Here is a 27058-nt window from a genome sequence, read left to right as displayed (position 1 = left end):
ATTGTATTTTTCGGTGCTTATTTTTAGCTATTTTCAAGTTTTATGTAAATCGTTTTTTTTTTTCGGGGCTTTCGTTTTTGATATACTGTATGAAATTAGTGTTTTTGGTTACTTTTGAAAATGCTTGAGCGTTTTTTTTTGTGTGTCAAAATATGTCTAGTAACTCGACAGTACCTGCACACTTAAATTGTACCTTCTTTCCTTTGCTGTCTTCCACAATGAAATCCCTATGGTCACAGGCACATTCTTCTGGGGTTTTTGTGTGTAGGAATTTTTGTACATTTCGTCACAATTCTGTTTTAAATCCTCCGTATCTTAACTCTAATACAGCTTTTAAATCCAGATAACAAGCCTCCATCCTGATTGTAATCTCGTTTTAAATCTCGCAAGTGGAGTCTCCAATAGAAATGTAGGAATGTGCTGTCACTCAGTAGTTGGGGCGGTTTAAAGTATTCAGAACGAATCAATGATAGAAACACGTCAGGAAGGCGGGACATTGCCCAGCAGCCCCGGGAAATGTATTTATTATTATTTTTGTAGTAGGTTTTATTTTTTTTAATGGGAAAAGGGTAAAGTCAACGTGAATAGATTAACCATTTCCACAGTGTTTTCAGATGTTTATTGGCTATTACCGATTTAATTATTTTTGTATCGGGTGTTTTATCGGAAAACTCAGAAGCCCTACTTTATATATTATCCTAGTTTCAGAAACCGTGAATAAACTATTATTATTATTATTATTATTATTATTATTATTATTATTATTATTATTATTTATTTCTTAGCAGACGCCCTTATCCAGGGCGACTTACAATTGTTACAATTGGGCAGCAGTGTGGAGCAGTGGTTAGGGCTCTGGACTCTTGACCGGAGGGTTGTGGGTTCAATCCCCAGTAGGGGACACTGCTGTTGTACCCTTGAGCAAGGTACTTTACCTAGATTGCTCCAGTAAAAACCCAACTGTAAAAATGGGTACTTGTATGTAAAATAATGTGATATCTGTATAATGTGAAATAATGTATAATGTGATATCTTGTAGCAATTGTAAGTCGCCCTGGATAAGGGCGTCTGCTAAGAAATAAATAATAATAATAATAATAATAATAATAATAATAATATCACATTATTTTTACATACAATTACCCATTTATACAGTTGGGTTTTTACTGGAGTAATCTAGGTAAAGTACCTTGCTCAAGGGTACAGCAGCAGTGTCCCCTACCAGGGATTGAACCCACAACTCTCCGGTCAAGAGTCCAGAGCCCTAACCACTACTCCACTACCGCCAATGATTAGAAAAAATGGGTGTCTAAATTGTTGTGTTATGTAATAAATGGCTGAAGCTTTCCACCACAAATGGGGGTATACAGTGTTCTGAGACCCTGTGTGAAGGAAATGTAATATAGAGTGTATTCCGTTAACCCAGGCATTTCTCTCCAGGAACAGTCAGGCACTGGAAAGAAGAAGAAGAAGAAAGAGAAAAAATCCAAAAAGACTAAAAAAGAAAAGAAGAAGAAAGACAAAAAGGAGAGGAAGGCAAAAGGTGATGACTCTGATGACAGTTCTGCAGTAAGTCATGAGACATTTTTTAGGTTATTTTCCAGGTGTTTATTTGGTAAGATTGTTCAGACAATCATATTAAACATTAAAATAACTTTATATGGATACAGTCTCTTACAGGCAGATTAAAATGTTTTCAGTCATTCGGAGTGGTTCTTATTGCCTCTATTCAAATACAGTTTTTTTTGTATTTATTTTTTTATTTAGAGAAGTCTGTGTTAAGGTACTTTCAACAGCTGCTCTTCAGTTATAGTTGCTGCCATCGATTATATGTAGCATTATTTGTAACATAAATACATATATTTGAACATAGATCTTAGAGCCAGTGCTGTCCGCTTTGGATCAAGTTTCTTTTGTTTGGCTGGCAATGCAGTGCTGTGCACTCTGGTTCTGACAGCAAAAAAAAAAAAACCCTTTAGAAAATGTATTTGGCATCCACTCCGTTTAATAGAGACGAGGGAAGGAGACGTGCAGTCACTTTTAAATACATCTCTAACCCTGCGCTATCACACCTGCAGTTTTAAAGGTTTTTGAAATCGGCAAGGAAAAATAAATTGAAGATAAAGTGTGGCCTCTAATTTTATAAAGACTGAGTTGGTCCTTTCCAAGGTGTTCTTATGGCTGGCAAAAGCTAATGAATTTGCCCTTTCCAAGGTGTGCCGATAAGCAGCCCTGCAATATTGAATCTGCATCCAGTTGTGCTTATCACGGCTTCAGGAATAGAAGAAAATTACATTTTCACAGTTGCCAAGTTAGGGGAACAAAGCCTCATGTATGAAAATAAAATAGGCTTAATCGTGCTTTATAACAACTTGGTAGGAGTCCTTGAAAAAACGATTCCATAGTGCCAACTGCAGTACGTGCTGTTTTTGTATTGTTATTTCTCCCTTATCATAGCATCGAATACAGCCACTGTAACATCACCAAGTGCATTCATGTAGCGGAGCCTGATCATTCTTATTCTTACAGCATCCAAGATTTAATAAAACTTGTATGAAAAGGTTTGCAGATAAGATTGGTATCATAATCCATTGTATTGAATATTATTGTGGAGCCACTATTTAATAAAAAAGAGACACTAAGTTTCATTGCAGTATTACTGCACACCTGACAGCGTCTTTATGGAAAGAGTTTTTAACAGTTTGGCAGAGAAAGCTCTGGCACTGATTTTGTTCCCAACTAAGAATGTTTTATTACGTTTCTGATTCCATGGCCCAAGTGTAAGGATGGTCTATCATACATGTGGCTGCAACTTAGGGAAACAGCATTGACCAACCAGCAAGAACTACCCTGCAAAGCTCATACCTCCTGTCAGATTCAATAACCCTTCAAAATATGTATCATTTTCTTTACAATTACAACCTGGGTTTTCTTGTTGCAAATACATATCACAGGGAATGCCTGTCTGAAAATGTATCATCGTTCTCTTCTCACAACCCCCCACCCCTCCCTTTCAACTCGATGTACTATACTGAGGAAATATGAAATGACACTAAAGGTTACCACTGTATTTGTAATCTTCTAGGATTCAGAAGATGAATGGGTGGAAGCAGAGGATGTCCCTCAGCTGGGGAGTGCTGATAAATCTTGGAAGGTTCAAAAAGAAAAGTCTGATTTGGCAGAAAACAGCGCCCCCAAACAGGTAAGAGGCTGGGTGTTTCCCCCAATCACAGCTATGACATGATGTGGCATAGACTCCACAAGGTGCTGGAAGGAAGATTTGAAAGTAGCTATCTCCACAGGAGCAGCATTGTATGTATCATACTATTTCTGAATTATGCAACTATAGATGGCCATTTAGAACTGAAGATGTCATTTAGAACTGCTTTGTAAATATACCCCCATGTGGGGTCAGGAGGTCCTATTACCTGTAACACAGGAAGGAAGTGAATGGGGAAAGCACACCTGGTGGGGTACTTCTATCAAACCTATTGCATTGTGGCATGACAAATGACCTTCAGAGAAGTCACATCAAAACCACGCTGTACTGAGTGTGCATGTTGCCCAACAACTTGTTGACAGTGTTCTGGCAGGTGTTTAAAATGATTTGTCTCACTCTGTACTTGCACTCAGAAACCCTCTTTTAGCAGCTCTGTTGGCATCTTTGCTGGAAAAAAACCTGATAGAGACACATGGAAAGTAATAGAGTGGGGGAGCACATTAGGAGTAATTATTTTTTGACTTGTGTTTCTGGCCAATTGAAGACTATACTGAATAATTTTAACTTGCATTCCTGACGAGCGAAAGTACAGCCCACACTGTAAGGTTAGACTAGTGTTGGTTTTAAGAAACTTGTAGGCCCAAATTAAGCTTCTTGTTTACATAATGTTTGAATAAAAAGCATGACATTGCAGCTTAAGTATGCTAGTGTGATGGGGCATGGATCTCAGCATGTACTGAAAGGTAAAAACCCGACTTTATCACTGTGATCTGATCGGTAAGGACTTATTTACATTGCAAACAGAATCCAGTCTGATGCCTGGCATGTCCATACATCATTTTATCCAACGCTCTCTGCATATGAATGTGGTTTCCAAAATGTTTATGGTAGCCCATTAGAAATATGTTCTCAATATATATATGCAATAAAGCCATATCTGTACACTGGTAAATCAAGCAAAACCATGAAACCATAGATGGCCATTTATTAGATTCTTTTCTACATTCTTTGGAAAATGTGTTAGTTCTGTTTTGCTTCTAGAGCTGTAACAGAGCTTGAAGATGTCATTTATCACTGTTTACTTCTTACAAGCAGTCGGTAACTGGCCTGCCGACTGTGTCTGCTTTCTGATAGGATACAAAAGCAATTTTAACTAACCAAAAATAACTAGACTGTTCTCCTTGAAGGTCAAGTGTACTATCATCAGTCTAAAGAGGATAGCTTTGACTTCTCTAGGTTGTTGTAAGAGTGAATACCAGAAAATAGAAGTGTGATCCCACAGAACCCAAGGTATTTTCCAGTTCTAAGTAGGATACTGTATATGGCTGTAAAACACCTTTTTTTGGTTTGTTTTAGCAGTTTTTTTACTGTTTAAACGTTGGTTTACCGCATCAATATACTGTAAAAAAAAAAAACGAAAATCAATACAAAATCCTCATGAAACATTTCCAGTAAAATACTGGGTCGTTTAGGATTTTAATTTTAAAGTGGCTATATCTACTGTCAAGCCTTCTAATGTTCTCTTTTCAGTTTCCAGTTCAAATGGAATTCAGTTTTCAGATCAGTTGCTTTTTTTGCACTGCAGCTAGATTTAAATTGACTTGGATCTCTTCCAAATTGTCACCCTCTCACGAAACTGTCACTTAAATACTATTTTGTTCTTGGTTTTGGTCTTTGTATATTTAGGTAAGTCACATCCTTTCCGTAAATTATGTTAAGGAAGATCTGGTTTCGTAAGAGGACATTGTAAAACATTTCTGGTAAATTGTTTTAAAAAGCAAAAAATGTGTTTCCCCACAACAAACTGTATTGCTGGTGTAGAAATTTTAAAAAGTGTAGTGAAAATGTGAACGCTGGTGTCATGCCCCACATAGCTTGATTCCACACAATGCCTATAAATGAAATATTGGAGAACTGTAAAATTTCTAGAGCAATGAAAGGTTTGTATTAAGTAATTTTTAATTTCAGCTTTAAAGGGGAACAGGTAAACAACTGTGTGCGAATGCAGTCTTCCTTCTGTAGGACGGAACCAGATTATTAGCCTACAGTACTTCAGCAACTAATACCAGCCATTTTTTGCAGCTGTGTATAGCTGTTTCCATAGGACACAAACCTGGCTTAGGACGTTTCTGATTTAGAGCAATTCATATTTATGAAGCCAGGATGTTTTTCTTTATTTAGCTTTGTGAAATAAAGACATGTCCAGTTTTTTAAAGCGATATAAAGAAGTAAAGATTGGATAAATCACTGTGGAGACACAGTATACAGTAAATGAAGCTTTAAGGGCTTGTGCTGGATTGTGTTTGCAACTCAGGACATTACCCATATATTGGTAAATAAACCTTATGCAGCTGTGTTTTATTGTTACTCTTTAAAACAGTATGTAGTCAGTGCAGCTCCTGTACATCTATTTGTTTTATTTTTTCTTTTAAATTTAATAGTCACCAATTAGTTTTTTGTTGTTTTCTCCCCAATTTAATAGTGTCCAATTATTTTTGTTTAGCTCAGCTCACTGCTACCACCCCCGCACTGACTCGGGAGCGGCGAAGACGAACACATGCTGTCTTCCGAAGCGTGTGCCGTTGGCCGACCGCTTTTTTTCACACTGCAGACTCACCATGCAGCCACCCAGAGCTACAGCGTCGGAGGACAACGCAGCTCTCAGGCACGCCCGCAGGCACCCGGCCAGACTACAGGGGTCGCTGGTGTGCGGTGAGCCGAGAACACCCTGGCCGACCTAACCCTCCATCCCTCCGGGCGGCGCTCGGCCAATTGTGCGCCGCCCCCTGGGAGCTCCCGTCCTCGGTCGGCAAAGGAATAGCCTGGACTCGAACCGACGACTTCCAGACTATAGGGTGCATCCTGCGCTCTGCGAGAGTGCGTTTACTGAATGCGCCACTCGGGAGCCCCAAGGTCTCGTACATCTATTTGATAGCTTGTGCTTAACCATTGACCTGCGACCCTTCAATAGGCTGTATTTGTGACTTCTCATCAGTATTAAGTGATCTGTCATCTTTTCGTCTTTTCCACAGTATTAAATTCACCATGGAAGCAATACATGCAATCAGTTTGTGTAAAGGTTAAGAAACCATATTGTTGTGTGCCTGCTGGCGCTTTCAGGGAGCTAATTTTCTCCAATAAGGGTTTTATTTAAAGGTTGCACTGAAGGGGACATTTTAGAAGCAATGCAATCATTATTTTCCCATGCAAAGTCAGTGATGGGGTTCAGGGAATGCAATTTTTAATTGGAAAACATTGATTATACAAACACAGCAGTTACAGTATTGCTCTTTCTTGTAGTTGTAGAGTCCAGTCCTCTATAACTGTTATTTACAATTCAACAAGAGTTTTATTGTAATTATAGTATTTCTGGTGGGTTGAAATGAACACATTTACTGCAATGAATCAACTTCTGTGAACAAATCAGTTCCTTTAGTTTTAAAAAGAGGTTTGTGCTGGTTTCCGACTATTACACCGTCCATTTGGTTGATCTAGCCTGTGTTACATGTCTGGTGAAAGGGAATCTGGTAACTATATCTCAAGAGATGCTCCTGAACTCAAAACACTGACAGACTACTCGGAATGATTTCATGAAGGATCAAGGGAAATGTTCAAAAGCAATTCAAATGACTTTTCAAGCTACTTGCTTGTTAATTAATTTAGACAATGTGTGTGCCAGGTTTATAGAAGTTTACAGAGGCCATATATTCTAAATATTACAGTCACAGACAAAAGTATTGGCACCCTCCAATAAATATGAGATCATTCAAGAAAACGTTAATTAAAAGCATTTAGTGAACATTATTCACTAATTAATGATAAAGACCAACATACACAGTGTCTTTTAGTTTAACAAATAATCTTCATGTATAAATATTTGTTCATGACAAAAGTATTGGCACCCCTGCTTTAGTATTTTGTGTGTCCTCCTTTTGCTTTTATTACGGCTTTCTGACATTTTATGATAACTCCCTCAACTGCTTAAAAAAAAAAAGTATATATATATATATATATATATATATATATATATATATATATTACTGTTTCTATATATATTATATAGAATATATAATAATGTAAAATATAACAGGAAACGTTATATTTTAGTCTCATTGCACCTGAGGATTTTGTTGAAGAATACTTCAGATTCCTGTTCATGTTTTTTGGCAAATTTAGACAGTTTGTTTTCAGCATCTTTTCTAAAAGTGGTTTGCAGCGAGCTCTACGTCCATACGACTCTTCTGTGTTCACATGTCCTTGTACATTTCTTTCATGCACCGTTATGTCTGATGCTTCTAAATCTTTCTTTAAGTCCTTGACTGTTATTTATTTATTTGTTTTAGCTGCTTGGACAATTCTCCTACCTGCTGTACCCGAAGTTTTCTTTGGACGTCCACTTCTTTCAAGCGTTTCAGTTGAATTTGTTCTATGTTACTTCTTGATTATTGCTCTGATTGTGGATTCTGGTATTCCATGTTTCTTTGATACTGTTTCTTTCGTTGCAGTTTGCTAAGAGTGCTTTTCTCAAATGTGAATCCAACTCCTTTGTCTTGAACATCACATGTTGCCAAAATGTTTTATAATTCCCTCTTTTTCTACCTATTGACTTTGTAATGCAGCTTCGTTACTGTGTAATGGTTTTCAATCAATTGATATATATATATATATATATATATATATATATATATATATATATATATTTAAATGAGTTTTATTTAATGTTTAGAGACATAATGTAAAGGTGCCAATGCTTTTGTCATGAACAGATATTTAAAATTGCAGAAGTGCTTTTCTAAGTATTGTTCTTTAAACTACCAGAAATGTAGTATTTTGGTCTTTGTCAAATTAATTCGTGGCTAATGTTAACTAAATGCTTGTATTTAACATGTTTTCATGAATTATCATATATTAAGTGTAGGGTGCGAATAGTTTTGTCTGCAACTGTATGCTTTTACAAAACATGTTTTGTAAAAGCTGTGCAGAAAATATGGATGTAGCCGATGAATTTAATATTTAAACTTAAAAAACTGCTCAAAACTAAAGCATCCTTACTCCTTCTCCTGGATTTCAGAGATAAGAGATTATTTGCTAGCGTTCCGCTAAGTCCTGCCTAAGCTTGTACAGCACATTGCTGGCATAGCAGCAGCAGGAGGTAGTAGCAAATCTGGCAGGCTTGCTTCAGGGTGGGAGCCATAAGACAAACAATTCAAATTTCAGTCACGTATGTTTGATTTATTTAAAGGAATGCAGAGGAATGCTATATGTCATTTACAGAAGCGGCATGTTGCAGGACCATTGTTAAGTCATGCTATAATATTCATAGCACAAATAGTTATGTAATTACAAAATTACAAAATAGTTTATTGAGCATGGTAACTACCGTTTAATTACATGGAAATGGTTTTGTGACCAACCTGTTACCTGATGTTTTTACACAACAGCAAGATGACATTGAACATGTTTTCCATCAGTAGTTCCCATGTACAGGAAGAGCAGGGATTGTCAGTACTAACCCAGCTATTACAGTGTTATTACATGGTTATGTATGTCCAGTACAGGCTGTGTGGTCCAGTGGTTAAAGAAAAGGGCTTGTAACCAGAAGGTCCCCGGTTCAAATCCCACCTCAACCACTGACTCATTGTGTGACCCTGAGCAAGTCACTTAACCTCCTTGTGCTCCGTCTTTTGGGTGAGATGTAATTGTAAGTGACTCTGCAGCTGATGCATAGTTCACACACCCTAGTCTCTGTAAGTCGCCTTGGATAAAGGCGTCTGCTAAAAAAATAAAATAAAATAATAATAATCTAAAGTGCTACCTAAAAGTAAAAGAGTAGTTTGACTTTGGCTTGGTTCTATTTTATGTTTGCTACAGTAACACTTCATCAGGTTTAACATCTGAGGTTAACTATACCACATGTGGTGTATTAACTGCTGCAGCTTCTAAATTATTATAATTACTGCCCGCAAGAGGTGCATATCCCCGATAATAGGGATATGGTGGAGAAAGTTCTAGATAAAAAGCCAGTAAAATATCATCACTGTCACTTTCTTAAGAAATATAATATGTTAAGTTTTGATAATTTTATAAATCTCTCCAATGCATGTCTGATTTTTAAGTCTCTACATAAACTGGCCCCCCGCCCCTAAGGGAATTTGTTCAGCCCTGCTCGGTAAAAGCTGTTAGAGTCACTCAATCAACCACTAGAGGAGACTGGATAGTGTCTAGACGTCGAACCAAGTTTGCACAAACAGCTTGCTCAATCAAGGGTGCCATGTTCTGGATTACGCTACCAGACTTCATGAAAAACATATCGGACTACAAGAGCTTTTTAACAGAACTGAAAAAATGGTTGAAACAGAAGCAGCTTTGTGACCATGTCTAGACCCCCTCCATTTGTTGACTTTCTTTTATTTTGTTTTCTATTGTTATTTCTAATTTGTATTTTTATTTTAGTATTTTTAATTTAATGTTATTGTTGTTTTATTGTTATTATCATTGTATTTGTGGTTGTTAGTTTGTGGGACTACCAATGTAAATTTATATGCATAGCATGTTTTAATCATGAATGTTTTTATTGCACATGGTCCTAAAAAAAATACTTTTTTGCAAATCCAATTGTGATGAAACTTGACCAGTCTTTCAAATATGAGTATCAGAATCTCATTCATGGTGATCTACTCTTTCATCTTACTGATGGAGTTCTAATATGTTAATATGTTACTGATATACTGATTATTCATTTTCATTATACTGTTTGCCAAAGTGACCGTGAAACTAAAATACAATACTATTTAGATTTAGAATTAGGAAGCCCAGTGTCTATCTAAAGTAAATCAGTTATTATGTTAATCTAAAAATGGGTTAGCATGTTATAAAAATCTGTCTTTAAAAATGTTTATCTTATTAAATGAAGAGATTCTGACTGTGGGAAATGGATTTGATTACCATCTTTGTACTTTAAATTTAATTTGGTTTTATTTTTTTTACCCTAGAGAGACGAATGGATGACGTTTGATTTCCTAACCATGAAAACTGTGTCAACCACAGCCCTGCGAGCTGAGAAGGAGAAAGAAAAAGAGGCAGAGAAAGAGAGGGTGCAGGCAATCGAACAGGTGGGTCTTCACTGTACAAAATGAAGTAGCTGCTTTAAAAAAATACCTTCTCAAAGTGATACAATTTATTTCAAAAGAGATGCTGGGCCATCATTTAACCTGCGTCTCAACATGGTGTTGGGTGGGATGAAGTTGGGTGTTTTGTGGGTATTATTAATAATAATAATAATAATAATAATAATAATAATAATAAGTACCGGTAATGTGTTGACCCCTTTGTCCAGGCTAACTTAGCCATCTCTGTAAATCTGTAAATAATGTTGCTAATGTGAGAAACATATAAAGCCAGTCTTCCTTGGTTGAAGCACCCACTTACTGTAGACTTTCAAAACAAAAAAGTTTCTGCTGGTTTCAAGAGGTGTGATTGGTTGACTAGTTCGTTTAAGACTGGTTCGGGTTCATACTTGTGAGGCACCACTGTCTTATTTTTTTCATCCAAATAAGATGCATGATGGTCATCTTTTTTTTCTTTGGTCAAGATTAAAAATACATTCCCCTGAGGCCTGTGTAAAGAGTCCTACAAGGTGACTAACTTGAATTAAAATAAATAATAATAATAAATACATATGTTCACACCCCCATGTGACCTGTTTTGACCAATCAGGATATAGTAATATATATATATATATATATATATATATATATATATATATATATATATATATATAATATGGCACAGTTTTTTAAAAGAAGCAATTTACCTTTTAGAACACCTTGATGGTTACCATGGAAATCAAATTCAAGCTTAATTGAGACACACCATTTGGAATTGAATGCAATGCTTGGACTGTATTACAGCAATTACTGTCAGTGTTGGGTGTCTTATTTAAAAAAAATAAATAAACAAATATATATTTATTTTATTTTAGAAATACCTGCCCATTGCAACTAATTCATGTACACTGTACTTGCATACTGTAGTCACCATTTTATGTGAAATTGATTGTGCTTCCATACCATTGTTGATCTTGAATGCGAGTTATGTATGTATATAAAATAAAATCTCAAGGAATCAACCAAGTGTGGCCTCTATATGGCCTTACAACTGAAAGTACCAAGAATATCTTGTAAGAAAATGTTTTTAGTTCATACATTTTTTTAACTTAACACTTTTTTTTACTCTGAGGTATAAAAATATATACATTAGAAGCATCTTCAAATTAATTTTTTCACAATTAATGGGTTTGACATATTTTATTAAAACAAATATATATATTTGAAGACAAGTACGTTAAATCCTAATGATTGATTCAAGTGCTTTAGGGCCCCAGAAGAAGTGCTGAGTAAAAAAACACTCTCCCATTGTTTAGTGGAGAGGAAAAGAATATACCGCCATTTTGTACAATAGTCTGCTGTCTTTAAAGTAATGTAACTGATGGTGACCTTGCTTTCACATCAATTGGATTGCAGCTTGAGCTCTTGAATATTGCCACAGGTCCTCTTTCTTACGTGACAACCATAAATAAATCAGTGCTATTCCACAGGCAACCTTCGTTATGGAAGGTCACAAGCTGCTGGTACATATTCTGCAGAACTGTGTACAATTTCTGACATTACCACACTTCTAGCCCTATCAGGTCTTCGAAACATGACTTCAAGACATGGCACAGTAACATGGTAGCCCTATGACTGGAGATCTGTCAAAGGCGGTACAGTGCCTGGACATTATTGTGGGAGTTGTGCGTGGGGTATGGTGGATGAATTGTTTTTTCAGAGTCGGTATATACAAACCTTATATTCTTAGTACTGGTGTGCTAAAAACTGGAGAGTGTTCGCCAGTCTGTGCTGGCTTCGGCATAAGGAAGTTATTTGTTAACTTACTTTATTGACTGATGAGAGTCATTGGTGTGAAAATAACGTGGCCACCATCATATTCCATTGTATTTTTTTCGTTCATATATTTTAGGCTGGACTTCACAAAAGGGAACTGAACCCATATTGGAAAGATGGTGGCTCTGGACTCCCTTCGATGGAAAGCAACAGAGAATCATTTAAAAAAGGTAATAAAAAATAAAATCAAGAAAATTCCCTTTTCTGGTCAATACAAACCTAAATCTGTAAATACATTTTGAAAGCAGATTTCCTGGCATGGTTTGTACTGCGAATGCTTTCCAACTCTGTGATTGCTGTGAAAACAATCGCACTGATCTGTACTCAAGTAATGTAAAAAAAAGTCTAGTTTACCATTGTAGACAGCCTGATACACTTATATTCCTGAAAGCCAGTATCGAGTAATAGCAGTACATTAAAGGTGTGATCTCCAGGACTTTACCTGTCATTAACAGAACAGCATTCTAACAAATGCCTTCTTGACAACCCTTGTTGCTTTTACTTTATTTTCACTTTGAGCTCTTTTGTGCTTCCACTACGCTCGGTTTTTCACCATCCACTTCCCCGGTTACAGGTAATCTGACCCCAGTTTCTTGTGCAATGTACAAGTGCTCGGATGGGGACCCATTACCTACCATAAAACAAAGAAAGCATGTCAGAAGTGAAATAGATCCAGAAAAGAAAAAGATCAAAAGCAAAACTAAAAGGGAAAATGTGATGTAGAGAGTTTTTCACTGCCTTGCTTATCTTACCTTTCAAACAACGGCATTCTCTTTGCTTGAGACGCTGGATAAATTGGTATGTTTATAATTAGTCATTTGAGGATGTTTATACAAGGCTAGTCTTTTCAGAAGAGGCCCCTACACACAAACTAAGGTGGAGGAATGAAGCTTTTAAAAAATACAGTGGTGTGTGGCGCCAACACCCACACAATCTCTGTGGTGCAGGCATTAGCCAAGTAGATGGTACCTCAGTAAACAAGCTATATCATTCAAAAGCCCAACCTCTAATTTTGCAGATGTTAGTATGAGAGTTTGACCCAGCTGTGCTATTTTTTTGTGCAGCCAAAATTAGTATTCGATTTTCTTTCAAATTCTATTAGAACAGTGCATTGGCAAGTTAATCTGCATCATTTGAGAAGGTACGCATAATGTTTATAGGAATGTTAACTAGACAACATACCAAACACACTTGGTGCCCTTCGTGTACATGCATCCTAGGGCTCTTCACATATTCAGAACCACTATGGAGAGCATGCAAAATCAAAAAGCTAACTCTTTTTTAAATCTGACTTTAAAAAAACAACACTCTCTGCACTAAAAGATGTAGAAGCTAAAAACTCTGGCACCAAGTATCTTTAAACATTATATTGTTTCTACCAATAAGCTAGCATCAGTGGAACTCAAGGTATAGCCAGGAACATAAGGGGTGAGCAGCTCACTCCAATAAGGGGCAAGGATATGTATGATTTATAAGTGAGGACTCCCTGAGTAAGATTTTAAAGTCAATACTGGCAACCACTGTAAATATCTAAGAACAGGAGTGATGTGATTTTGTATCAAATGCAGCCGATCAAGAACGTTTTTACAAGTGAAGCATGGCTAAAGGAAGTGTAGAGTTACAGAATATGACTTTTGAAAAGGTAAAAGCCTCCATAAGCTGCACCATCACTGAGCCTTGGAGAAAATGTGTGACTCGAATCAGATTGAAAAAACATCACATGAGAAATGTATGTAGCCAAAATGGCTTCTGAAAGGCTAGCAAGAACATCTTAAGTGGTTATAGAGTGACGGTCCAGCAGTTCCTCCGTTAGAGAGGTTACTCCGGGCACTCGCTAGTATTCATTAAGTTTAATTAATGTTCTGTTAAATGTACTGTTGAAACCATCTAGTATAATGGTTGTGAAAAGTGAGATTAATAGTGCATGTGTTCTGGTAAAAGTCTGAATTTGTTCAATTCTGTTAAATGCAAATTAAATCGTTTGGACAGGACTCCTGAGACATTCGATCATTAGCCAAAGCCACTTCATGTTCGAAGTAAAACGTTATCTTGTTTATTTTGGACATTTACCAGTAAATCTTAAGATTCCCCAATGTAATGACTTTTACTGTAACACATGCACTATATAGACATATTTAGCACTTTTTTGAAGCACTTGCAAGGGCAGTTTTTCTAAAAGAAAAATATATATATATATATAAAACCGAATTCAGAAACTTTTTTGCAGGAAGAAGTACTTCAAAGAATAGTTTCTTGCTAGATTTTAAAATGTTCACCAGCTGGGGATGTAATAGATTGTGTATGTCATTAGAGTTTAACATGTCTCTATAGAACCCTGATGAACCCTGCTAAAGATATATTGAGAGGATCGGGATTTGAGGGTACTTGGTGTGTGCTTGTATTTCCTTCTGTTTCTCGGTACAGTGTTACATACTGTAGGTTGTGGTTTACTTTTTTATTATTTATAACTGTGGCAGAGGATGTATATTATTACCCTACTTTAACTTTTATTATTGTGCATGTTTTGTATCTGGTAGAGCTAATTCTTGGGTCTCCAAATGATTTTCTTTCTGACCTTCAGACCGACTTGAAGCAAACACGTTCATGTCTCAACCAATTAATGCCAAGCTAATTTCACCTGGACATAATGATTGACTGTAAGATCGTTTTAGTCTCCCTCACACAATGACAAATAATTAAATGTTTTGCATGCCAAAGGCCAGGTTTAATTTGTCCTGTAGACCTGTCATGCCCTGACACTTCAATAGATTAGTAATCGGGCAGGGAGCACAGTGTCTTGCTTTCAGAAGCTCTAAGGACCTTTCAGTGCGCTGTGAAGCAAGCTGCCTTGTGACACCAAATAGAACCTTGTTTGAGGCCTGTTGCCACCTTGGTTTGTAAATGCTGATTGTCTGTTGCCTGTTGTGATCTTCTGTTTTAGCTGCAATAGTAGATGATGGGGGGCTGAGCTGGCTCCGAAAATCTTATCAGCGCATGAAGGAGCAGGCCGAGAGGGACAAGCGCAGTCTTGACGATGTGGTAGCAGAGAGATATGGGGTAAGACCCGAACACATTCATCGTACCCATGTCTGGGTATTTGTTCTTGTAAGAGCCTAGGAATGTGACATTACATTTTAAAACAGCACATCCAAAATTCTTCTGCTTGTGTTCTGACCCACATGCCTATGTTGACTCCATTGCCTTTCTTTAGCCCAAAGGATGATTTTATGTTTTCCATTTGCAGTCTATGGAGCAATTCCAAAGGAGACTGGAAGCAGCAGAAAAAGCAGCATTCGGTAACTCTCAGAAAGGAAGAGATAGGGAATACGGGAGAGAGCGCTGGAGGAAACCTGGCCCCAGGGATTCAGTGCGAGATGATCCATTGGAGAGGGGGTCCATCAGGGTTAGAGGTGGACATCACAGTAGCTATGGAAAGGAAGAGTATGAAAAGAAAGCATTAGACTCGCGGCCTGATAGAGAACATTTTAAATTCCGAAACAGCAGGCCAGAAGAAAGTGACAGAAGATCCCAAAAGCCAGGTAACGAGTCCAGATTGAGAGAGAGCCCCAGGCCATCTAGAAGCTGTGAAGAACCTTCCATTCCACAAAGCAGCTCCAAGGATACATTTCTGAAGCCTTTGGAGATGGAAGATACGGCAAGTGCTAATTGGTGCTCCAAAGTAGAACGCTCCCCTGCTCCACCACCCCGTAGCTCCTTGGGCTTCCGGAAACCTGCTGATGATGACAACGGGATCTCCTGGAGAAAGGACTCCAGAGAGTCAGTGTTAGACAAGACTTCTGAAAGACAAGCCGCATCAGACAGCACTTCAGAAGAAGACTGGAAAGCTAGACCAGATCAAGGAGGAGCCCCAAAATCTAAAGGATCGACACCACAGAGAGAGCAGAAAGAGTGTAGCCTTGCACAGATTACGTCTCAGGAAAGAAAAAGCCAGTTGCCCTCCTCTAGGTGAGAGATTATTAACTTGGGGCTAGGTGGCCCAGTGGGTTAATGCATTATCCTTATATCTCCGATATAATGACAAGTTTCTTATCTTAGTCCATATTACCCGAAAAAGAAAACAATACAGCATACTTGGTAGTCTCCATGAGAGTGGCCTAGAGTGAAATAGCAGCGCAGAGATGACCTATGTAACTAAACCCTAACAAAGTTAGATATAATACTTTAATTTTGCTTTTTGCAGACTTTTATCGGTACCTGTCATTGACCTTGTCCTTTTTATGTTCAAGATAAATGTTCAAGTTCCACTATTTCAGTCACAAAAGAAATTACTTTAGTCCCATCGGCAATTAGGCTGCCTTCTTGTGTGACGCTTTTTTTGAAAAGGCTGTTCATTCACCCTTAAATATCTTGCTTGAATGGTCCTCATGGCTCTCTTCATTACTGTACTTTATGATGTTTTTTGTAATATTCAGAGGACATTTTATTTCTGGCAATTTTAACTTTGAATTGTTTTAATTTCCCTTGTCTACCCATGCAGTACACTTTGAGACACAATAAGTAACGTGATTAGATTAACACACTGCAGCTTGTGCAATGTTTCCATCTGCACCATAAAATCAAAACACATTCACATCTTGTTACAGTATCAAACTGGGGCTGCCACCTGTTCTGTCTGCAGTCTGCAATCCAATCTGACTTACTGTTTATGACCAGCGAGACTACATGGCAAATCATTACAACAAGAACTGTCCCAGTGCAAGTCCCAAAGCAACATGTTCCAAATGCGAAAGATCCATAACACTACACCTTTCTTGTTTTTTTAATTCTCCCCACTTTGTCTCAGTGCCAGCGTGGCTCCCTGCAGAACACCTGTTAAGGAATACAAAGAGGAAGAGGAGGCTGATCATATCCTCAGTGAGGAGGAAATGAATCGTATTGGGGCCAAACTCGTCAAGGCAGAACTTATGGGAAACACGGTAAATGTTTGGGTCCACCTTTAAAAGAGTAGGGAGTTTAAAAAAAAATAATAATAATAATAATAATAAATTACCAAAAAGTATAGTAATGGCTCATATTACTTCCCCGTTTGCATTGCTTTTTAAAATTTCATTCAACTTTTTTTTGCATTGAACGTAGAGCTGCCTAATGTTGAAGTGTTTGTCATGGTAGTTTTTTTAAATAGGTTTGTCCATGGCACAAAGTGTGATATTTTATAGAGGGATTCCACTGAAAATTATTTCAATTAGTTTCCATTGTGTTTTTTTTTATTTTGTAAGTTTAACTGCATTTTTAAATTGCAAACAAGGCTCTGGGAAAAATATATGTATGCATTAAGAATTTAAACTGATGGTGTATTTAGTTTTAAGTGCAGTTGCTCATGAGTAGCTGAAAAGACTACTTGCAAGTGGCTGATGCAAGAGTATGACAAGAGTGACTTGCCCTCCTTTATTAAGTGTTGTGGCGAGTGAAGTGCAGATCCACCTGCCAAAAGATAGACAATGTAGTTAGTTTGTCATTAACTGATGAAGAGCATCAAAGATGCACTGCAGCCCTAGAGTAAAACCGATTGTGTGACAGCTTTCTCTAGATGATTGTAGTTTAATGATACTCTGCAAAATACTCAATAAACAACAGCAGGGCACAAATAAATCAAATAAATACAAATTCATTTTCGGGAAATAATAATCAGTTGTAATGTATCTACAAATATCACCAACAAATGTACTGTACTACTTAAAATAGGTATGATATCATTGCATGTTGTAAGAAGCCAAACGTAAATAATGTTGACTTTTTTCTCTAAGTAGCAGCTGCCTAACTCATTTTTAAAGTGGTATTTCTAAAGGTAGTAGTGCAATAGCTGCATTTGGATTCTGTATGTACTTTATGTCTTATAATATTCGGCCACTTCTGCTGGACCTTTGTGGAATTGTGAACTCTGTGGGCTTCTTTTATTATTGTTTTACGACAAGATGTATTGTTGTGTATGAAAACGTGTCAAACCTGTATGAAATACCAACCATCATCCAGAACTTTATTGTATGAATAATATTAAGTTATCCTAGACTTTATTTTATCAATGCTTTTTAAATAATACACGAGTTAAAACTTTGTGAAAGAGCCCAGGGTAGTATTAAAAAGAAATGTAATACAGTTATAAAGAATTGTAATACAGTTTCAACATCTTTTAGTGATATAAAAAGGGACGGGTATTAGTAGATATAACAGTAACATTAGTAATGACCTTTTTTTAAACCCCATCTCAAACGTAAAAAGAAAATAAACAATATATGCATGAAACAATTGCGATGCATTACTCGCCTAACTATGGCATTACTTCCAAACTTGGTCAGTTTCAATTTTCTGTTTAATATCTCCATTTTACTGCAAATTAAAAGGCATTTTTGTTTAATTAAAAGTTTTATATATAATACAATTCTGTCTAGCCTGTGAATATTTTAGTCTTCAGTCAATAGTTTGTAATGGGAAATGTCTGCTGAGATGTGGCCAAAGCTTTTATTTATAGAGCTTTATTGGTGATCAATAGCCATAAAACTCACCTGTACTCCTAATGCTTGGTATACATGGGTACTTAAACATCGAATGTGTGGAAATTGAACTTCTCTGCAGTACAGTGATTACAAAGTTTACGTGTATTTCAGGATCTGGCTTGTAAGCTTAAAGCCCAACTGGATGCGGCTCGAAAAGTGAAGGAGAATCTAGCGCAAAACAACCCAGCTGCTTCTGTGCCAAGGAAATTGGAGACTAAGGTATTGTATGGTACTTCACCCCACCAACCCCGAGATGTTGGGGTGAGCGTCTGGGGTGGAGGATTGCCTAGAGCCAACCTTCCAGCTCAATGGCAAACATATACAGTGAAAGCACCTAGAACATAAGAAAAGTTTGGGAACGAGACAAGACAATACGGCCCATCAAGGCTCATCCTTTGTTAGCACACCTTATGACCTGGACCTGGAGTGAAGCTCTATAAACCTGCTCTGACATGAAAACAAGCAGCTACTTTGAACACTAATGATCAGTTCTGTTTTTTTTTTTTTTGCATTTTGTTAGCATGCTGCGTATTTCATTTTACCTTTCATGTACTGACCAGTGTAGATGTTTGGTTTTGAGCCACAAATCTCCCATTGTGAATTGTATTCCTTAGGAAGACAACATCTTGAGATCGTGTTCCTTTTTTCTTTTTTAATTTTATACACACATTGAAGTCTTCCAGGTACAGTAATCCAGGTTTGCAGCTATTCCCTACCCACTCTTTAAGAAGCAACTAGTAAGTCAAGAAGGCGTTTGATCACAGCACCTGCTGTGCAAAAGGCAAAATAGCTGCAGGCATCCAATTGAAACAGGGCTAAGCTACCCAGCACAACAGAACCATGAAGAATGATTTAAGCACAGAAAAAAAAGCATCCGTCATTTTTTGTAATGCAAACGACTGATGCCACCAATACCGTTGTATTAAAGGAATATTAGCCCATCACATGTTTTCCTAATCAGAATTTCTAACTCATTCTGCAGTCAAGGATATTTAGCATGTTTCACAGCAGTAATTTTTAATACCAGTCTCGTTAAAGACATTCCACTTCACTGTTTTAAAGTAAACATCAGAGAGAGCTGTTTGTTCTTAAAACATGATTTACCTAAACATAGACGATTTATTAACTAGAAGACTTAAATATTCCTGTTCTCTGCTAACATAATTTGTTTTATATATATCAGGGTTGATCGTTATAGCAATATTTTTCATTATTAATGACATTCTGGTATTTATAATGTATATTATGAAGTCTGGGAATCCTATTACATGGAAACTTGAACTTCGAAGCAGAAATACCTTTAAATCTGGACAAGGAATTTATGATGTGACCATGAATCATATGTTGGCATAATTTTCACATACCAACAATCTTCATAAGTTAATAATGTTATATCTTAAATAAAAAGACCTTTTAACATAAAACAGTAGATTTGATTTCTTGAATACTAAGCAGGAAAATAATTTTACCTGGTTGCTGCGTGGAGAAAAAATATCTAGGTCTAAATAAACCTCCAGTTATAATAAGTGCAACATACTTTTACAAAAATCATGCACACAAAGGATGTATAAAGTTGTGGTGCTATTTACATTGGAATATGCAAATGTATAGATATAGGCTTTGTTAGTTTGTTTAGATTATCCTAACAAATCCTAAATGGGTTCATTTTAGAAAGCAATTCACCTAGTTGTAAGGTGGGTCATCATCATTTGGTGTGTAGCAATTACAAATAAGCAAATACCAGCAGGGACCATAACTGTATACTGGAAGTAGCTCTACTAGTTACTATACTGTTGGACTGGCACAGTTCTGTGATGCATAGTTGGGGAAGTATTTGGAAAACTAGTCCTGGTACTGTGAAATCCTGTCATTAATACTATTGATGCTCCAGCTTGCTGAAGTGCCATACCCATCTTTTTAATCACCCTTCTGTTCAACAATGGGAAAAAATAAACAGTAACATGTAATTGTATTTTATTTTAATGAATGATCCGCTTTATCATCCCCGACAGGCTGCCGGACGAGAGGAGGAGGAGGTGGTTCTGTTCAGGACGGATCAGTCCGGTAGAGCTTGGCCCGTCAACGCCCCCACAGAACTTCTGGAGCCCAAGGGAGGACGGCGCAAGAAGCAGCTGGTAAAAACAAACTTCATCATGAACGTGAACCGCTACTCCCTCGGAACGTGCTGGGCCACACAGTTTGCAGTCCCCTAGCGCTCACATGAAGGATAGTGATTATTACACTGTGTTATACAGCACAGTCAGGCATTTGAGCCGATAAAGATCCTGTAACACTCTCCAGAAGGTGTCTGTTATTGCTGTGTTTAGGTGTAAGGGATGGATGACACAATTCATCACGTGCAGGCTTTCATCAAAAACATGTAATTTCTGCAAAGGATAGAAATGTGTGGGTTTTTTAACGCTTATATCTAGGTTGAGCTCCAGTGTTGAGATGGATCAACCTCTTTCAGGAATACTGTAGTAGTCATTTTAGAAAGCCTGTCCACACTGAAGTGCCTGCTTCACTGTGCTATGTATTGGCTTGCTGATTTGGCATGTCAAATAAATCTTTGATTCACACAAACACACACACAGCGGTTCTTAAAACTGAGGTCCACAAAGATTGCCAAGGGGGGTCCCCAGGAAATTCTGGAAATCTGTCTTGTCAAATAACATATTATTATACGGAAATATGTGTGTTTTTTTTTTTTTTTTTTTTTTTTACTGTTGTGGTGAGAAATAGGTGCTAATTGATGTTTGTACATACAATATACTTTAATTTTGTGTTTTCTTTGACTATTGTATTAAAAGTGGTCTTTGACTGTTGCAGCGAGAGACCTGCCTTCTGCTACTTGCAGACAGTATTATACATTTACATTCGCTGCTTGTGATTTGCCTTCTCCTCATTTTTAATTTGGGGGTCCCTATTCAAAATTGTTTCTAAAAAGGAACCCCTCCCCCCCCCCCCCCCCCCCCCCAAAAAAAACAAAAAATGTTTGAGGACCTTTGCATTCATTTATGAGCCCTAAAGTTTCCCTCTGCTCTGGTATACTTGCTTATAATAATTCCAATAATAACAACTTTGTTCTACCAGACGTCCCCTCTGCAGCTCTGTTTATTCTCTCCAGGAAGGCAGGCATGTTTACGGCAGATGAGTTGTTAATTGGCTGATGAAACTTGAAGGTTGTTTGTTTTTCTAGGTTGAAACCCATAGGGATGGCGAGAGGGTTCGGTATTTCCAGGACGATGATAATGTTGATCTTCAGGAGATGGTGAAGAGGGAGAAGATGGGAACAGCCGAGGATCAGAACGTTCTGTATTCTCGAATGGCATCAAAGGTTAGAGGGTGATTCGTAATTACAGTGTGTGGGAAGAACAGGCTGCTATTGCGCTCTAGCAATCTAAATTTATGCCCAAAAGTGTAACGTGCATATTTTTCCAAAATCTGAGGTCAAGAAGAAAAAAATAAATAAATCTACAAGCTAAATTTCTGTGACTAGTGAGAGATTTGTTTTCTAAATGTCACTATAATATTTTTCTGTTCTAAGTTTCTGTTTTATGTAATACCACATAGAAAAAGGCTAGTCCCAAGAACACAGGTTTATTGTAATTGAATAAAACTACAAAACTTACATATTATTATGGGCTTTTCTTTGACAGCCTTGTTGTTCTAGTTATGTCTTATGTGAAGGCTTCCAACACATTTTGGAAGCAGAAAGCTTGTGTCACAACAAAATAATCAATAACCAGTAAGCTGTCAACAGAGCCTTACTCACTCCTATTAAGGCTCTTAAGAACAGGAATGGGTGTTTTTTGGAGATATATTCCAAAGTCATTTGTCAATGTCTTAGTTTTACTTAACTGGTACGGCAGTAAAATAGTGATGCTTTGATTTGGATACTCGCTGACACTCTGATACATGACTTTGTATTTTCCAGAGGGAGCCTGATTGCTAGTTTACAGATCATGTCACCAAACAGGCGACTTTAGCTCAGAATTAGCATTCATCTTGAAGACATTTCTTCAGCTGAGCAGAGAGTGCTTCTTAAAGCTAGCAGTGCTGTCCGCAGTTCACAGTTGAGTTGAATTGACAGGGATATGGGCCTGGAAAGCCTCAATTTGACATCAAGTTCAAGAAGCTAATTATTTGATTTATATGTGTGCCTGTGTTTTCCCATTCCTGTCAGGGGTGGATATCCATGATAATGGGTATATTATACAATCTATGTAACTTGAGGAACCTCGTTAAGAAACACATGCAACTAAAGCTGTATTTTGAGAAGATGCCTTACAATGACACAAAAAGGTTCTTAAGTAGTATGTACAGCGGTCCAGATAAGCTGCGTACTTGCCATTTTTACGCATTTAAAAAATCAAAAATACTCACTTTAATTGTAATTCAATACATAAAAATACACATAGTAATTTTGCTGCACAGCTTGTCTGTCTCCCCTAAAACTTCCACTAACCACGTCTCCCAGAATACAATGTCTTCAGTTACTAGGAAACTGTACACAAGAAAAAACAACCCCACAAACATTATCCAATCTCTGGATAGCCCTGTTGTCTTTGCAGCCAAGAATAAGTAAGAATAAGAACAAATTTGAAGCTACACAGATTGAAGTGTAAACACCCCAGTCCAGCTACAAATCCAACTGGAACCATCGTCAGAGGCAACCGCTAAAGAAAAAGGTGCCTATAATATTAAACAAACTGATTTATAACGTATTAATACATCATCTTTATTTAACTGTATGGCTTTATACTGAAGTTTTAACATATTCACTGAGTGTAGTAAATGTTAATAACGTAATTAATTTGCGAGTCAGAGATTTCTCGAAAAAAATTCGCTGAGCCGATAAAGAACTTTGCAGAACACACGCGTGGCTGTACAGGAGTTCAAAGTAACATTGTAGTTAAAATGGAAGGCTCTTTTTTAATGCCTACCTCATTACCATTAAATATACAGTATTTAATCAAGATTACTCATGACTTCAAGGTAATGTTACATTTTACCCCCTGAAAATACATTTTACTTTCTGTGTGAAAATGAGATGGTAAGTTAGTCCCAGACCCAAAACCTCATCTGTAGCGATGATTCCTTGGTAACATGTCTCTCTTCCTGACCCCTGGACTTTTTGAACTATAGATGTTTTGTATTAAAGCCCATTACTTTGTGTTAACTCAACCCAGTGTCGTAGACCATCCACCACGACTAAGGGACCTAACTTACTAAGCAATGAGCAACTACTTGTTTGAAATATATATTTTTTCTGTTAAGGAAAAACAAACTGTTAATGTTACACAGCAGGCAACATTATGTGCTGCAATTTAAAAGATAAATACTCACCACATTTAAGTCAAAGGATTTTTATTTTAATTCTTTTTGGAGCAGTGTCATTTGCTGGAAGGTTTAAGAACACAAATGATACTTTCAAAATGGACTATCTTGCTTTAACAGATGCTATTTTAAATGTTTCTGTTGAAAGAATGCAGCTCCCTGTATCTCTTGTGGTAACCCTAATGTCAGCTAATAGATTTGACAGTACCTGCTGGCAATGCTTTTTTATAGGCATCTTAGACTCTACATTTTACCCACACTTACAACATGAATATTAAGGAAAGGGGAAAAAAACAAACAATAACCCTCAGGCCATCAGCACTTGTAAATATGTGCATTAGCAATATGTTTCTCTGCATTTGTCACTTTGATTCCTATTATATTCTCATCATTGTACACAAGTGTGCTAAATCTTGGTCACTGTGGTGGCTGTTTTCCCTGATTGATTCAGCACTCCCAGGGGGGGATTTAAAATACAGTTTGTTTATGAAGTGAGAGCATTTTTATAAAAGGTTTTTCCTTGGGCTTGAGATGCAGCATTTGTTTTAACCCTTATCTCCCATCAGCAGTTGTATTTTTGGTCACAGAGGTAGCTAATCTTTTTTGTGGAGTCCAATTTCTCAGGAACATTGTCAGCTGTTTTGTGTCCTGTATGTGCTAGAATCACAATTCATGGTATGTAGACTTAAGCATTATCTCGGTGAAAAATACATGTTTGCAGAGGGCTTTTATGGTTAGCTGACTCACAAAATGCCCCAGATGAGAGGGATTGTTCCTGTATATGCAACATTTTGTAGGGACTGTTTTATGTGCAAACTTAAGTTACTGAGAGCCACCAGAAACCACTGTAATGGAAAACCATCAGAATAAATACTCTTAATACAGAGCATGCAAACTGGGAGTCTAAAGTCACTTTTGCACCTAGTTTACTTGCAAGTGATTCGAACCGTGGTTCACTTGTGAACAAGCTCTTTTGTTTTCTTAGTTTGCTTCGGTTCGTTTCACTTCAGAAAAATTCAAGTGAACTTTCTTTTAAAGCATTCAAATTTGTTTGTTTGGTTCACTTGCAGCTTCATCCAGACTAGTTTATTGGTTTCACATTGAACTTTTCCAAACGCACTCAGCTCTCTTGCTGTTTACTAGTTCTCTCCAATTTTTCCATTATGCCCAACATGGAGAATACTTTACGTGATATGGTTGTGCTGTTGTCCGTCTTATTTTGATATATAAGGTCAAATCATTCCAGAAGAAACATGCCGAAAGAGCATCAAGTAATTGTCGGAAAAACACTGTTATTTTGAAGGAAATGCCAGAGACAATCATGATTATGAAAAGATGTATTTGTACATTCAACCAAATGCAATTTAGCTCTTGATAATAATAACAATAATAATAATCATAATTATTTTATAATACTACTACGACTACTACTACTACTACTACTACTACTAAAAATAATACTAGCTTGTTGTAAATGTTGTATGCATGACAGTGTGGAGGTAGCTTCAATGTGGTGTGTTTGAAATCACCCCAGGTGATAAAACTGCTACAGAGACAACAAAGGAGTAAGTTAGATTTATCTAAACCACCTGCAGCTTTAAAAAAAAAAACCAACTATATATCTGTGGAGTACAATAATCAATCATTTAAACAGCATGTAATAAAAGACTGAGGCAGTCAAATTCTAGAAACCTAAATTATTGTCATGTTATATTAGTGCTGGGACAAATATCTGAATATCTGAACACATTTTTTTTTCCTATCTAAAAGTCCATATCCACTAAAAATTACACAATTAATAGAAATGAGAAATACTTTCGCCTTGCACACCACCTTACCAGAATTCGCAGGACACAGTTTCAAAATTAGAAAGTGTGAAAATAGCTGCACCTGTGTGGGATTTCTATATATAAGATGCATTTTGGCTGCAAGTGACACTGGGAGTTGTTTCACTTTTAATGTAACTACCATTGGGTATACAGTATAAATATGGAGCTCACATTTAAAAAGAGCATTCAAAGTAGGAAAAGAGGCTGCAGTGACCAACATGACCATCAAAACAGCTTTTGCAAGTAAGTAAATAAATAAATAAATAAATATAGCAGAGGTTTTAAAAACTCACCAACAGAAATTGCAACTCCAGTCACAAGTGGGTCATGACATAGCTTAACACAGGACTTTTTTAGCCTTTTTGATCAGTCAGTGTAGTGTGGAGCCTTTAACATGGGACTTAAAAATACAACTAAGGACAGCAGCTTCATTTGTTATTGCCAAACACTGAAGAAACCTGTGGACCAAGGCTTGAACTATAAGTCTTCCTCATCAGTTGTTAGAGAAATCAATAAGGATTGTTAGGAATTGTTTTTAAAACACCTGGTTTGAAGCAAGAGATTTTAAACAGGCATGACAGGTCTGGTTAAGGGTTCAGCGAGTTGTTTGCAAATGAATCCACTAATAAATGCCTTAACAGGAGGTAAGCAACTTGAAAATGTGGTAGCATTGTTAGCAGCTACATATAGAAGCCATGTAATGCATAGACGGATAGCTGGTATGAAAATCCATACTTTTAGCCTGTAGCCAAAGCAAACAACTAGAGGGGGGGGGGGGGGGGGGGAGGACCAAAATGAAATTCAGTTTTTATTTTTAGAACAAAGAAAAGGTCAGCACTTCAAGGCAGAGGTGGTATTTGTGCATTTTACACCATACTACCAGTATATATGTCATTTTAGATTTTATTGGCGGTAACTACAGTTGGCTGTTCTTTGCCAATATGTTTTATTGGATATTAAGTTATTGTAATGTTTATTCTTTTTTTTGAGAACATGAAAGGTCAGGGTTTATAACTTGAAGGCCCCTTTCAGATGTAACCGTTGTTACGCAAATCCTTTAAGGAAAAATGTTGCTCAAGATTCATGTTCTAAAAAATCTAATTAACACATCAGCCAGTGACAACTCTAGTAGCCCTGTACTGACCTCTATCCAGTTGGCATTACTAAATACAAGGTCTGTGAATAATAAATCTCTTTTAATTAACGACTTTATTC

General features: G+C 37.0%; 1 protein-coding gene across 2 annotated transcripts in view; it reads left to right on the top strand.

Moving 5' to 3' along the window:
• Positions 1 to 27058, top strand: part of LOC117973038 (CWF19-like protein 2) — a 53039-nt gene that overhangs the window by 10639 nt on the left and 15342 nt on the right. The window contains exons 3-12 of one of the 2 annotated variants that reach the window (XM_059031155.1): positions 1441 to 1569; positions 3086 to 3202; positions 10213 to 10332; positions 12239 to 12332; positions 15104 to 15219; positions 15407 to 16128; positions 16967 to 17099; positions 18786 to 18893; positions 20687 to 20809; positions 21874 to 22011. In XM_059031155.1, coding sequence (XP_058887138.1) covers positions 1441 to 1569; positions 3086 to 3202; positions 10213 to 10332; positions 12239 to 12332; positions 15104 to 15219; positions 15407 to 16128; positions 16967 to 17099; positions 18786 to 18893; positions 20687 to 20809; positions 21874 to 22011 — 1800 coding nt within the window. The remainder of the gene's footprint in view (positions 1 to 1440; positions 1570 to 3085; positions 3203 to 10212; positions 10333 to 12238; positions 12333 to 15103; positions 15220 to 15406; positions 16129 to 16966; positions 17100 to 18785; positions 18894 to 20686; positions 20810 to 21873; positions 22012 to 27058) is intronic. The other variant, XM_059031156.1, reaches the window with a different exon arrangement.

The sequence above is a fragment of the Acipenser ruthenus genome, chromosome 9 (genome assembly GCF_902713425.1).
Source record: "Acipenser ruthenus chromosome 9, fAciRut3.2 maternal haplotype, whole genome shotgun sequence".
Classification (NCBI taxonomy): domain Eukaryota; kingdom Metazoa; phylum Chordata; class Actinopteri; order Acipenseriformes; family Acipenseridae; genus Acipenser; species Acipenser ruthenus.
This window is presented reverse-complemented; position numbering and strand designations above follow the sequence as displayed.